Here is a 14,605-nt window from a genome sequence, read left to right as displayed (position 1 = left end):
GAAAGCGAAATATGCATAATTTCTTTTTCATACACATGCACCACTTTTAAAACAAGATTTGAAAGCATTTTGCGCAGTTGTTGGTTCTTGGGATAGGGAATGCGCGAAATGCTACTTTGTTTCTTAACATTTGAAATTTGTAGAGTGAGTGTTATTTTTTAAAAAATGTTCTAAATACGTGTTCCTAGGTGAGACTGTTGCTAATGGTTATGTAAACGTATGCATGCTATATATATATATACGAACAATAAAGATTATTATTATTATTATTATTATATATGAAGATACGTACACATTTTTGTTTGTGAAACAAGACTTAGTTAACAATTACGTATTAATCCGCTGATTTCAGGTTTTCGAATGCTAGATTTCTCTTCCATGTAACGTCTGAGGACGGCTGCCTCGCATGGGCCCGCCCACTAGATTGCTTCTGTAACATTATCTCCCCTTATTACTTTTTTTTTTGTTTCAAGTGATTCTTGGTGTCTGTTCTAAAACTTTGCACAATGAAAAATATTCTGGGGGGAAAACATTCTGACCCGCAGCACTGACCTGCATAACGAGAAAAAAGTGATTCGTTTCAAAGAAAAAAAAAACATAAGGGATTCGCTTTCAGCGGCAAAATAATTTATCTCTCACTACGTTTTGTGTTCTATGTCAGTGGCGTAGCTAGGGGGGGGGGTGAAAATCCCACAGCCCCCCCCCCCACTTGAAGGGGGGCCCCCAAATGTGTGTCCGAAATTTGTTTACATTAACTGTTACGCTGTTATCTCATGTCGTGATGTCAAAATGCAGGGGCGCCTAAAGAGTCACTGTGTGGGGGTCTAGTTTGTGGTCTATGTAGTAACTGTGTATTGTCCTAGTTTATGGCCAACACAGTCACTGTGTAGGGGTCTAGTTTGTGGTCTATGTAGTAACTGTGTATTGGCCTAGTTTATGGCCAACACAGTCACTGTGTAGGGGTCTAGTTTGTGGTCTGTGTAGTAACTGTGTGTTGGCCTAGTTTATGCCCAAGATAGTCACCATGTATAGGTTTAGTTTGAGGCCAATAAGATCACTCGGAAAGATTCTGGCTGTGAAACTACTCGAACCAAAGTGAACTCCTAAAAGACATATAAAAGACATATAAAAGACATGTAAAAGACATATAATAGAGATATAAATTCCCATTGACTTAAAAAAAACTATTATCTGCCTCCTGAGCACAAGAGACAGAAAAAAATAATGTTCTCTACCCCACTACTGCCCATTAGCTCTGAAGGAGGTCAAAGTTTGTAAACCATACTAATATTCTCAAGTAGGCAACTACTCTATCTTGATATCTCTCCTTAGATCTATCTATATAATCTATTAGTTTTGCATAACCTTCGATCCTATGATCAAATCGCACAATATTTCTTCATAGCGTATAAATTATACAAAGATCTAGAACCTACATGGACCGGATTGACTTAGTGTGTAGAATGTACAGGGGGTACGCACGTATATTTTTCAGTAATACTTTTTTTTTCAGGGGCCCGTCACTCCTCATCACTATATTAAACAAATAATGGCTACAGTTTCGCCCCCCCTCCTGACAGGAGTGAGTTCCCTTGGGGCATAAAGAAAGTCATTGTTGGAAATTGTTTCCCCCTCCCACCCTTGCAAGCCCCCCTGCGTTAAACATTTTTTTTTTGGTCGAAGTCGGGTAACATCAAAGGAAGGGGAGAAAACCACATATATATATAAAACTTTGGGTCTCGTTTCGTACCAACCCCCTTAACGGTTGCCATTTGTGTGTGTTTATTGCAGCCTGGCCTGTTCTTAGCCAAGGCGTTGTATGACAACATAGCCGAGACACCAGATGAGTTGGCATTTCGACGCGGGGACGTGCTGACGGTGCTAGAGCAGGATACTAAAGGACTGGAAGGCTGGTGGCTGTGCTCTCTCCGGAACAAACACGGCATCGCCCCTGGCAACAGATTGAAAATCGTGTCCGGCATGGGCGAGGCTGGAGGAAGTAGTCTGGACTTAACTAAGGTAAGCGAAAAGCGTTATCTCAGTAGTGACCCATTCAAACACCCCCACGCGTTTCGTCTCAATCTTCGTCGGGATGTCTGTTGAGCCTTAAATAGCATGCGTGTGACTCTATAGATATTTTTGTTAACAAATGTTACAAAGTAACCCTGGCCACGATATGTGGTCATCGAGACCAATGGTCGTAGTTAGGCTCGAACCAGGACCAAACGTGATAGAAGGCTGTACACTGAGCTGGCCCAATGCGCCCCGGAGAGGAAAATTCTGGTGCTGCTGCAAAGCGGCTAGCCAGTGACTCCCCTGGGTGCATTCATCGTCCTCCGAGACAGAAGACGTATAACACTGAGCTGCGACGTCGCAACCCGTGGGCAGTTTAGACCAATACCTCGTTGTCACAGGCTGTGACGTTCGACCCAATAGCTCGTCTCCACTGACCACAGGCTGCTGCGTCACATTTCAGTGTTCAAGCCCACTGTAACCATTGGTCTGGCCACAACGCTGCCGTTAATTGGGCCACAATTGGCCCAGATCTAGGCTACATTGTGACAGCATGTATCGCCTGGGTAGAATGACATAGCAGGTCCTAATCATTGAGATTCCCTGCAATGCATCATCAGCAGAGGCTCCTAACGTTCCTTGTATTTCATATTTAGCTATACAAACACATCACTGGACAATGCATTAGGCTGATCGCCATTACGAAATTATTGTTGGAAAAAAGAAATAAACAGATCTATGAAGTGTGTTACAAGAAAACATCTCTCCGTATAAAGCGATATTTTCGTGGTATTTTATTTTTAAACGCATAAGTCTAGATCTAGATCAGTAGCCGAAAAAAGCCGAAGAATAGTCAGAAAGTGTAAGTAGGATTTTTTTTTTTTGGTAGGGTGTAAAGGGGAGATAAAGGATGCTGGAATTCACGTGTCAAACGTGTGTGTGTTTGAGGGGGTGTTATTATGCGTGAGTAGGGAAGTACAACTAGTAAATATATACACAAGCACAGACCGGACTAAAAACTCAGACGTAGTAGATGAAAGACAACGTGACTTTTGTTTTCGCCATAAAGCTCAATAATTAAATCGCTCTTGACTTGACTTCGTGGCGCGCGCAGACTTTTGGAGGCCTACTTGGTGTTTTTTTTTTTACTCTTGGCACTTGGTGACATTTGATAGGAGGGTCAGTCCATCACATTATCACGACCGCTGCTGGGTGACACGGTGAGACTTTGGGACTTGGTAAATCGCCTGGAGAATACCAGCACATTTAAAAAAAAAAATGCAAAACAAACCCCCCCCAAAAAAAATGAAATCAAAGTGAAATGAAGATAGTTTGGACTTGCTCTAGTTTTGTCGTGAATGTAGCCTGAACATCAATGCAATGAACGTAACCGTTGGCTCAGGTTTATCTCTAAATCTAGCCTGAGATTGAATCAAAAATATCTTTCCGACCATTGAACCCATTGTTTGTCCTCAAGTGGCTGTTGATGTTTGGTCTTAGAGCACGAGTCATCCACTTCTCTTTCTCACTTCAGCCCCCCCCCTCCTCCCAAAGAGCTTTTTTTTTTTATTTGCTCCTTCCAGTTTGTCTTCTCCCTTTGTCTGTGTCCCCCCCCCCTCCCTCCTCGCCCCCACCCCCCGACTGTCCCCCTCCTCTTCGCCAATCTTAGTTCAGCTGAAAGGAAGTCACTGAGGACCTGAGATATTTGTTGAAAGGGGGCGGGGGGGGGGGAGAGGTCGGTCATCATAACCTTGAATCAAATCATTCCCACATCCCCCCTTCCCCCTAAACCTATATTGTGTTTTAAAACCTGCAAAGTCTGACTGTGTAGCCCCTAAACCTTTGTTGTGTTTTAAAACCTGCAAAGACTGACTGTGTAGCCCCTAAACCTTTGTTGTGTTTTAAAACCTGCAAAGACTGACTGTGTAGCCCCTAAACCTTTGTTGTGTTTTAAAACCTTCTGTCAAAGACTGACTGTGTAGCCCCTAAACCTTTGTTGTGTTTTTAAAACCTGCAAAGTCTGACTGTGTAGCCCTTAAACCTTTGTTGTGTTTTTAAAACCTGCAAAGTCTGACTGTGTAGCCCTTAAACCTTTGTTGTGTTTTTAAAACCTGCAAAGTCTGACTGTGTAGCCCTTAAACCTTTGTTGTGTTTTTAAAACCTGCAAAGTCTGACTGTGTAGCCCCTAAACCTTTGTTGTGTTTTAAAACCTTCTGTCAAAGACTGACTGTGTAGCCCTTAAACCTTTGTTGTGTTTTTAAAACCTGCAAAATCTGACTGTGTAGCCCTTAAACCTTTGTTGTGTTTTTAAAACCTGCAAAGTCTGACTGTGTAGCCCTTAAACCTTTGTTGTGTTTTTAAAACCTGCAAAATCTGACTGTGTAGCCCTTAAACCTTTGTTGTGTTTTAAAACCTGCAAAGTATGACTGTGTAGCCCCTAACCCTTTGTTGTGTTTTAAAACCTGCAAAGACTGACTGTGTAGCCCCTAAACCTTTGTTGTGTTTTAAAACCTTCTGTCAGAGACTGAGTGCGTATTATAAGGAGTGTGTAAACATGACACTTCGGTCAACTAGATAGATCGCAATCAATTAGAGCCCCAAAGGTTAATTGTGCAGATAAATGACTCAGCACTAGACTAAGAACAATGAAACACCAGTTTGCTGATCTGACAGCAGTACACAGAAGCAAAACAAAAGCAGCCATTTTATAAGTAGCAAGTCTTGGCTAGGTTTATAAGTAGCAAGTCTTGGCTAGGTTTATAAGTAGCAAGTCTTGGCTAGGTTTATAAGTAGCAAGTCTTGGCTAGGTTTATAAGTAGCAAGTCTTGGCTAGGTTTATAAGGAGCAAATCTTGGCTAGGTTTATAAGTAGCAAATCTTGGCTAGGTTTATAAGGAGCAAGTCTTGGCTAGGTTTATAAGTAGCAAGTCTTGGCTAGGTTTATAAGTAGCAAATCTTGGCTAGGTTTATAAGGAGCAAGTCTTGGCTAGGTTTATAAGGAGCAAGTCTTGGCTAAGTTTATAAGTAGCAAATCTTGGCTAAGTTTATAAGTAGCAAATCTTGGCTAAGTTTATAAGTAGCAAATCTTGGCTAAGTTTATAAGGAGCAAGTCTTGGCTAAGTTTATAAGTAGCAAGTCTTGGCTAGGTTTATAAGTAGCAAGTCTTGGCTAGGTTTATAAGGAGCAAGTCTTGGCTAAGTTTATAAGTAGCAAATCTTGGCTAAGTTTATAATGAGCAAATCTTGGCTAAGTTTATAATGAGCAAATCTTGGCTAAGTTTATAAGTAGCAAGTCTTGGCTAAGTTTATAAGGAGCAAATCTTGGCTAAGTTTATAAGTAGCAAATCTTGGCTAAGTTTATAATGAGCAAATCTTGGCTAAGTTTATAAGTAGCAAGTCTTGGCTAAGTTTATAAGGAGCAAATCTTGGCTAAGTTTATAATGAGCAAATCTTGGCTAAGTTTATAAGTAGCAAGTCTTGGCTAAGTTTATAAGTAGCAAATCTTGGCTAAGTTTATAAGTAGCAAGTCTTTGCTAAGTTTATAAGTAGCAAGTCTTTGCTAGGTTTATAAGTAGCAAATCTTGGCTAAGTTTATAAGTAGCAAATCTTGGCTAAGTTTATAAGTAGCAAATCTTGGCTAAGTTTATAAGGAGCAAGTCTTGGCTAAGTTTATAAGGAGCAAATCTTGGCTAAGTTTATAAGTAGCAAATCTTGGCTAAGTTTATAAGGAGCAAGTCTTGGCTAAGTTTATAAGGAGCAAGTCTTGGCTAAGTTTATAAGTAGCAAATCTTGGCTAAGTTTATAAGTAGCAAATCTTGGCTAAGTTTATAAGGAGCAAGTCTTGGCTAAGTTTATAAGGAGCAAATCTTGGCTAAGTTTATAATGAGCAAATCTTGGCTAAGTTTATAAGTAGCAAATCTTGGCTAAGTTTATAAGTAGCAAATCTTGGCTAAGTTTATAAGTAGCAAATCTTGGCTAAGTTTATAAGTAGCAAGTCTTGGCTAGGTTTATAAGTAGCAAATCTTGGCTAGGTTTATAAGTAGCAAGTCTTGGCTAAGTTTATAAGTAGCAAGTCTTGGCTAGGTTTATAAGTAGCAAGTCTTTGCTAGGTTTATAAGTAGCAAGTCTTGGCTAAGTTTATAAGTAGCAAATCTTGGCTAAGTTTATAAGTAGCAAGTCTTGGCTAAGTTTATAAGTAGCAAATCTTGGCTAAGTTTATAAGTAGCAAGTCTTGGCTAAGTTTATAAGTAGCAAGTCTTGGCTAAGTTTATAAGTAGCAAGTCTTGGCTAGGTTTATAAGTAGCAAGTCTTGGCTAAGTTTATCAGGAGCAAGTCTTTGCTAAGTTTATAAGGAGCAAGTCTTGGCTAAGTTTATAAGTAGCAAGTCTTGGCTAAGTTTATAAGTAGCAAGTCTTTGCTAAGTTTATAAGTAGCAAGTCTTGGCTAAGTTTATAAGGAGCAAGTCTTGGCTAAGTTTATAAGTAGCAAATCTTGGCTAAGTTTATAAGTAGCAAATCTTGGCTAAGTTTATAAGTAGCAAATCTTGGCTAAGTTTATAAGGAGCAAGTCTTGGCTAAGTTTATAAGTAGCAAATCTTGGCTAAGTTTATAAGTAGCAAATCTTGGCTAAGTTTATAAGTAGCAAATCTTGGCTAAGTTTATAAGGAGCAAGTCTTGGCTAAGTTTATAAGGAGCAAATCTTGGCTAAGTTTATAAGTAGCAAGTCTTGGCTAAGTTTATAAGTAGCAAATCTTGGCTAAGTTTATAAGTAGCAAATCTTGGCTAAGTTTATAAGTAGCAAGTCTTGGCTAAGTTTATAAGGAGCAAATCTTGGTTAAGTTTCGAGTTATCGCAAGTGTAAGAAGCCATGGTAATATGTCATGTAGGAAAAAAAAAACACACACACTATGAATGGACCAAGAAATTTGAGTGTGTTAGAAGTAGCGATGTCTGTTGGTATGACGTCATCCTCTGGAAGTCAGTTGGTTTAGATGTCAGTACTCTGGGGGGGGGGGGGCTTGCTGAGATGGAGAGTTCTCCCTAATTTCAACTGAGTCATTCTCTCCAGGTGACAGCATTGCCCTTGACCAGGTTCCTGAATTTTTACCTCATCTTCCTGGGATTGGAGGTGAAACATGATGGGGAAGCGGGGGGGGGGGGGGGGGGAATCTGGATTTCTAGAATGAGTTCCTGGCCTATATATGAACTATCTATGGTCGTCTTTCCCCTCCGGTTTTTAAACATTTACCTGACCCTCTCTACCTACAGACACTTCTCACACTCACACACACACATACACACACTAAAGTCACACACACACGCACGTACAATGTGGAAGACAGACATCGCTATTCTAAGCTATTTCCATTAGCTGCTAGTGAAAAAATAAAAAAAAAAACACGAGAAAACAGGAAAATAAAAACCCAGTTGGATGCTGGAAGTACGAGAAGTGCAGGTATTTTTTTTTTTTTATCTTTATTTCTGGGTTGAAGCTTTGAGGAAAGGGGAGAGCATGCAGTGGATGCAGACGTAAGTTAATTATATCTCTACACGAGAGGCGAAAGGGGAGATGATCCATCTGCAGAAGTTGACGAGCACCTTGACCCTTCCAAGTCTTTGTATACCTTGACTTGGGGGACGCTGGGCAATAATTAGAGCACCTCTGATTTCACCTACAACTTCTAGCTCTATACGGATAACTTATAGCGTAGTCAATCCCAAAAATTTAGATCTCGCCCCCCTGCTCACGATTCACTGACAAGCCGCTGGTGTATTAATGAAATGGACGTCACGTCTGACGTCACTAGCACGGTCTTGACGACTTTCAAGTGGGAGCGGTCGTCGCGGTCCTCGTGCGTTGCCTGGAAGATGTTTACCATTGAAGTTTTCAGCTTGACGGTTGAACACTGTATATAGCTCCACTGTACAAAATCAGTTTGATAGTAATAGATTTTTTTTTCTTTGTATTAGGTTAATTTTTGGTGAATGGTATGTTGAATGTTCGTCTTTTCACTCTATGAATAAGTAACTAAATGTGAATATATTAACCAGTTAAAAGTAGATGTATCAACATTAACGTCTAGGTCGGTGAATTTCTCTATTCGCTAGATACGATCAATTGAGCAGCTGCATTCCTCTTGTTTCCAGGATCACGATTATCACCTGCCAAGTCCCTTCTCTCCACCCCCACCCCTTTCTCCCCACATTTAGTCATTGTTTATCCAACTGTTTTGTCAATATAAAAAAAAATTAATAATCATAGACACAACTACCAAAAATAAATATCATTCATACCATCGTATTAATCGACAAGCTTAGAATATGTCATTGGTCCTGTTAGCAGGCTCTTGCTCTTATTTGCTCTAAATGGCACAGTTGAACCAGCTGAAATACCTTGTGTTCAAGATTGTCTACCTTACGCATCTGATAGTGTCATTTATATGTGAGAATAATTGTACTTTTCAACCTGTTTCTGAATCATTTGCGCCTAAACTGTTAACTCTGGCTGCACACTGCAGCAATGTAGATCTTCGCTGTAGCAATCCAGCTTTACACTGTAGCAATCTCACCATACACTGCAGCACTGTAGCATAACAATGTAGCAATTAATAAACATGGTATTGCCTCTTTGACCTTACGGATCTGATAGTGTCATTTATATGTGAGAATAATTGTACTTTTCAACCTGTTTCTGAATCATTTGCGCCTAAACTGTTAACTCTGGCTGCACACTGCAGCAATGTAGATCTTCGCTGTAGCAATCCAGCTTTACACTGTAGCAATCTCACCATACACTGCAGCACTGTAGCATAACAATGTAGCAATTAATAAACATGGTATTGCCTCTTTGACCTTACGGATCTGATAGTGTCATTTATATGTGAGAATAATTGTACTTTTCAACCTGTTTCTGAATCATTTGCGCCTAAACTGTTAACTCTGGCTGCACACTGCAGCAATGTAGATCTTCGCTGTAGCAATCCAGCTTTACACTGTAGCAATCTCACCATACACCGCAGCACTGTAGCATAACAATGTAGCAATTAATAAACATGGTATTGCCTCTTTGACCTTACGGATCTGATAGTGTCATTTATATGTGAGAATAATTTGTACTTTTCAACATGTTTCTGAATCATTTGCGCCTAAACTGTTAACTCAGGCTGGACACTGCAGCAAATGTAGATCTTCGCTGTAGCAATCCAGCTTTACACTGTAGCAATCTCACCATACACCGCAGCACTGTAGCATAACAATGTGGCAATTAATAAACATGGTATTGCCTCTTGCTCGGTCCGACTCATCGGGCAGGGTCGGCGTGCTCTTTGAACAGTTGGATTTGGGGGGCCGCTCACGTCATTGATTGCCGATTGTTTAATCTGGACACACTTCATTGAGCTAGCCGATGATTGTGTTATTGTTGCTGGTAGCTGCTCGGGACACCAGTTTCAATGGATCTGTTTGCTTTGCTCCGAGAGTCACCCCCCCATGCTTCGGGAGATTGAGACCATCTCACGGTTTGCCTTGCTGGTGGAATATTATTCCAACTGAAACCTGTCACTTGGAAACTTAATGGTAGTGCTTGTTGGTAGGGGGTGGAGTGGGGGATCCATGCCATTTTTTTTGGGGGGGTGGGGGATTTGACATCTTTACTTGCTTACCGTGACACGTTTTTTCGGAGCTTGTCGTCAAGTTGCGATCAGTCAGTCGTTAAATTTTTGCTTTGTTAGAGTAAAAAGCAAACATTGAATCAGACTATTACGAATCGGTATCTCATTGGTATAGAGATTAAAAAAAAGTGCAATAGTCTACTTAACAAGTTTGCACTAAAAATTATTTTTAGTCGTTTTAATGTCTCCCCCCGACCCTCCGACCCCCCCCCCTTTTTTTTTTCTCTTACATTTCTAGCGACTAAAAAAAAATCTTTGAGTTTGTCTAGAAAACAGTTATTTCTAACGGAAATAGATCATTGCTGTTTGGACGACCCCCCAACCAGGCAAAATAGTTAGCATGTTGTTTAAACCTTTTGAAGCCCTTAAGATAAAGGTCACCGTGACATGACATGCCACCACGCTGGAGGGTATTACCATGACTTATCGAACATAGTCCTGCTCTTGGGTTTTCTTATCGCTTTTACAAAGCTTACATCAACTCACTCGGTCTGTCTGGTATAAAAAAAACAAAGTTTGTACATGTGATTTCTTCCACACCCAATCTCGGATCTAGCTGAAATTTGGCACAATTATTTCTTTTACCTGACAACACAAGAATCAATTTTAAAAAATTAAACAGTTAAGCTAATTATCTATTTGTAATAAAGTGTTTTGTTTGGTATCTCGAACAAGGGAAAGAAATTGTAATTGACTGAAGTGGTGGTATAAGCTGAATTAGTCCCCTTTATAAGTCGTCGTCTGAGTCTTAGTGAACACAAGCCCGAAGAAAAGGGACGAAACTTTAGAAACAATACCTAACTATACTAGCTTCCATGTTCATAAGCTCTCCACTAGCAGAGTGGTTACCGTGTTGGCTTGAAAAGCCTGAAAAAGCTTGAGCCATGAGTTCGAATTCAGGTCGTTCCCCCCACCCCTCACCCTCCTTTTAATTTTATATATTTTTTTATTGTTAGTCTAGATCTATTACAGATTTAATTACATGACTGATCCAACCTAATTGATACAAGTACGCTTTATATAAGCTTTGTTTTTTAAAAAGTATTTTAAAAATATTTTTTTGTTAACGTTGAGGAATTTGACTTAAACTAACTGTTTATTAACCGAGACTGATTTAACCCGGGCATAGGAAAGAGGAATAACTCTTATTTGTATTGTTCATTTCACGGATATGTCAAGTTGCAAAAAAAAAAAAAAAGCATTTATGTTACCGGTAAATGATTTAATATCTTCAAGAGCAGGCTGGCGGAAATGCTCAGAAACCTCCATCTTTCTCTTGTCACGCGAATGCATCAGCACTGTACAGTTTGATCACGTGACACTGCTGTCATTAACTCTTTCTCTCCTAACGGACGATACCAGCGTTGATTCCACCAGAATGTGGTAAATAATTACGGAGAGAAAGAGTTAAGTCTTCAGTAACGTGACGTGGTTTCTGAATGGTTGAACTGAGAGGTCTACTTCTGGGTTTCTCTTTACATGTTGACAACCGCAAAAGTTGGGTTTAAATGGGGGGGGGGGGGGGGGGGCTGGTGTGTACAATTACTGCTAAATGGTCCTGACATTTTCAACGAATGTCAAGGTGACTTTACTTAGTGACTCATCTTTTGACAGTGTTTGGTTGTGAGAGTTTTATGGACACTGCTCCGAGTGCCGTCTGATAGGATTCTAGTGCCAACTTATAGGACACTGCTTCTAGTGCCGTTAGGACACTGATCCTAGTGCCGTTACGACACTGATTCTAGTGCCGTTAGGACACTGATTCTAGTGACCTCTGATAGGACACGGCCTCTGGTTTCAGCTTCAAGAACACTGCTTTCAGTACCAACTGATAGAACACTGCCGCACATGTATTTCCTATGACAAGAAAAATCTAACACATTGATACGAAGTCTCCCCACGACATTATTTATACATTCATCAGAAAATAATCTAAAAAATTTGGCAATATATTTTTTTTTTATCATTAAATTGTCTCATTGACAAGAATATCTCTTCATGTATTCTATATTTATATTGTATACCTATGTACTATATTCAATTTTAAAAGGTACTTTGTTTATTTTTAGTTTTCAAATAATGAATTGTATCGGGTTTTCATTAAATACATAAATCTGGATCTAGATCTACTTAGTCACGCACAGATGCTGCCATTGCGCATGTCTTTGAATTGCGACTGCAACCAAAATAGACATTTTTAAAATGCTTCTGATTGGGAATTTCCCATAACTCTGCTCATGGACACAAGAGTACAAGCGAACAACGCTCAATGGGGTGGAGGGGCAAGGGAGGAGGATCGATTCTTTGGGTTGTAGTAATTGCGGGCTTTTATCATATGCATGTACACAGAGTATAGTCCTAAAGATAGAGAGCTATTACAGAAGACACATTTTCTTATGGGTTTTAAAGGTTTGAATAATAATTGTTATTATGATTACTATTATTATTGTTGCTGTTGAAAATTCTAAGTTGAAGCTCTACGCTTGAAATCTCCCGTTAATCTATTTTTAAATTTGTATCCAAACAAAAGGAAACCCCCATTGGCTAGCGCGCTGACATCATATTACGCAAAGTTCTATTAATAGCCAATGCATTAATTTTTCGGCGCTCTTTTTCCCTCCCCGGTCATCCTTCTAACGATTTGGTCAGCCATGTTGTTTTTCTCCCCCAATCAGATTTCTCCTTCTGCTGACTGGAACAATGAATCTCTTTAAAAAAAAGAGTGTCAGATTTTCACACCAATAGCCATAAAGTCTGGTCGCGTATGGGGTCATTCAATTTGCACGAAAAAAAAACTTTAGATTTTCTAATTTTTAACTAAAAAAATGATCAGACTGTTTGTTTTTGTTCAGTCAGTATTCTTGTTTTAGCCAAAGTTGGGTGTAGACTTAAGTCACTCGATGGTAAGCCCCGGATAGACTCAAGACTTCCTTGTTTGTTGACGACTCTAATAGTCCATCAGCTGACAAGAGGGAGTTCGCTTAAAAGAATCATTAGTCACATTGTTTACACCCAGTGCTTGAATAGGGGTTCTCGTGTGTCCCTTAGGCTAGCCCCCTGATAGTTGCTTCATGTTTGGTTCACGTGGTTGTATGATTCGGGGGGACTCCTTGATCGAAATCAAATAGTGTCAGAAGTGCAAGAAACATTAACTTTATAGTAGATCTAGCACTGAACGAAGGAGGCCCATCTGTTCAGTCCTGACGTGATGTTTCGGAGGGTAATGGTTTGAGAATTATTACGCCACTGTGTATTTATTTGAGCTATTTGGTGGTACACCCTGAAAGCTAAAATGATTTTATTTTTTCATTCTTTTTAGTGATACCATCAGGTGTTGACGGCCGTTGACTTGTAGCACCTAACTGCTGGTAGACAACTTTGTAAACGATATTAAAAAGAACTTTTATTGCAATATGTAAACAAATTCAACGTGAGATCAAGTGAAATAAAAGTAGCAGACGTTATCAATAATATGAAATAGTATTTTTGAACAAAATCTCACTCACTACAACTCGCCTTTACATTCTGACATCCTGGGCTCGTTACTCGTACCCAAGACAGCTTATGACAGTCCCGCTTATCTTGCATCATTCACACTGCCTGGCTACCAACCAATCCCTAACTTCTTTTCTCCGCCCCAATAGAAAAAAAAACAACACACACACACAAACTCCATAACACAATTTTTTTTTATCCTAAAGTTTAAAAAATTGTTTTCTGTATAACCTAAAACACTAACACACAGTCACATGTTTAGATTAAAATATGAAGCGCGGTTTGCGCACTGGACTGTCGTTTGGATGTATCGATGGTCCCGGGTTCAAACCCTGCCCGCTCCCATCCCCCGTCGTCCTGCGGGAATTTTTTGGACTAGGAAGTAAACTATCTTCAACTCTGAAGGAACATCCGAAACATGTACAACAATTTACAACACATTTTACAGCGTCCCACTAAATAATGACGAAACCAAAGGTAAAAAAAAAATGCCATTTTTCTTAATCACCTTAATCTGTTTGGTCTAGATATCTATAGACTTAGATATCGTAAATTGCACCGAACAAACCATGTCTCTCCCCCCCCCCTTCCCCCCCCCCCCCCCCATCTCTGCAATCATCAGAACCGATGGTCACTGTTGACAAAATTGCACCCATTAACAATGGCCAGCCGCGCTACCACTATTTCAACAGTAATGCTTAGCTGTAGTGTTCACTTTGATGGGAGGCTTCTGAAATAAAAAAAATTCCCCTTTCAGACCTTGCGATCTATGGGGCGGAGGGTGTAGAGGTCATCTGGTTCTACGGTTAGCTAGGGTGTCATGTGGCCAGCACGGTTAGCTCGGGTGTCATGACCGACTGCATTGACCTTCCCCAACTAATGTCAGGTTTCCATTAAAGCTGGGTGGACTCAGAGGCGCCCTAAAGATCCCGAAATTAAAAACCCCTGTCTTCATCAGGATTCGAACCCAACCCAAGCGCTTTACTATTCGGTATTGATTCGTGTTTTGTTAGGAACAGTGACACTAATTGTGTAAAATTTCAACTTGATCCTAGAATGGGAGGCTTCGAATTCGTTTAAACTAGTCGACCGGCGGCGTAGCATACGCCGCTATTTTGCAGGGCCGACCTTAGGCCACTGCAACCTATGCGACCGCAGTGGGCCCCGCATTTTTATAGGACCCGCGCTAATTTTAGGTGTACAAATTATTAAATTAAACCATTTGATAACTTATAACATATTTCCCGCGGCCTCCTGTCGATTTAACAGGACGTCCTGGAAATATCCGGAAATTGCAAAATATACGAAAATGTTCTGGAAATATCCGGAAATTATTAAAATCTCTTCCCAACACATCACCTCTTTTGTTTTGTATCGGCTTTTTAAGTTTGACTTTTGTAAGTGAATGTAGTGGTTAGACCAAGATATTG

The 14,605-nt window shown here is 40.1% G+C and overlaps 1 protein-coding gene across 2 annotated transcripts in view; it reads left to right on the top strand.

Annotated features, from left to right (window-relative positions):
• The window catches only part of LOC106053042 (breast cancer anti-estrogen resistance protein 1-like), a 73,611-nt gene that overhangs the window by 35,426 nt on the left and 23,580 nt on the right, over nucleotides 1-14,605 (top strand). For both annotated transcript variants that reach the window (XM_056034643.1, XM_056034642.1), the window contains exon 2: nucleotides 1,792-2,019. In XM_056034643.1, the coding sequence (XP_055890618.1) occupies nucleotides 1,792-2,019 (228 nt within the window). The remainder of the gene's footprint in view (nucleotides 1-1,791; nucleotides 2,020-14,605) is intronic.

The sequence above is a fragment of the Biomphalaria glabrata genome, chromosome 7 (assembly GCF_947242115.1).
Source record: "Biomphalaria glabrata chromosome 7, xgBioGlab47.1, whole genome shotgun sequence".
Taxonomy (NCBI): Eukaryota; Metazoa; Mollusca; class Gastropoda; family Planorbidae; genus Biomphalaria; species Biomphalaria glabrata.
Note: the sequence above shows the minus strand (reverse complement) of the source record. Positions and strands in the feature narration are given on the sequence as shown.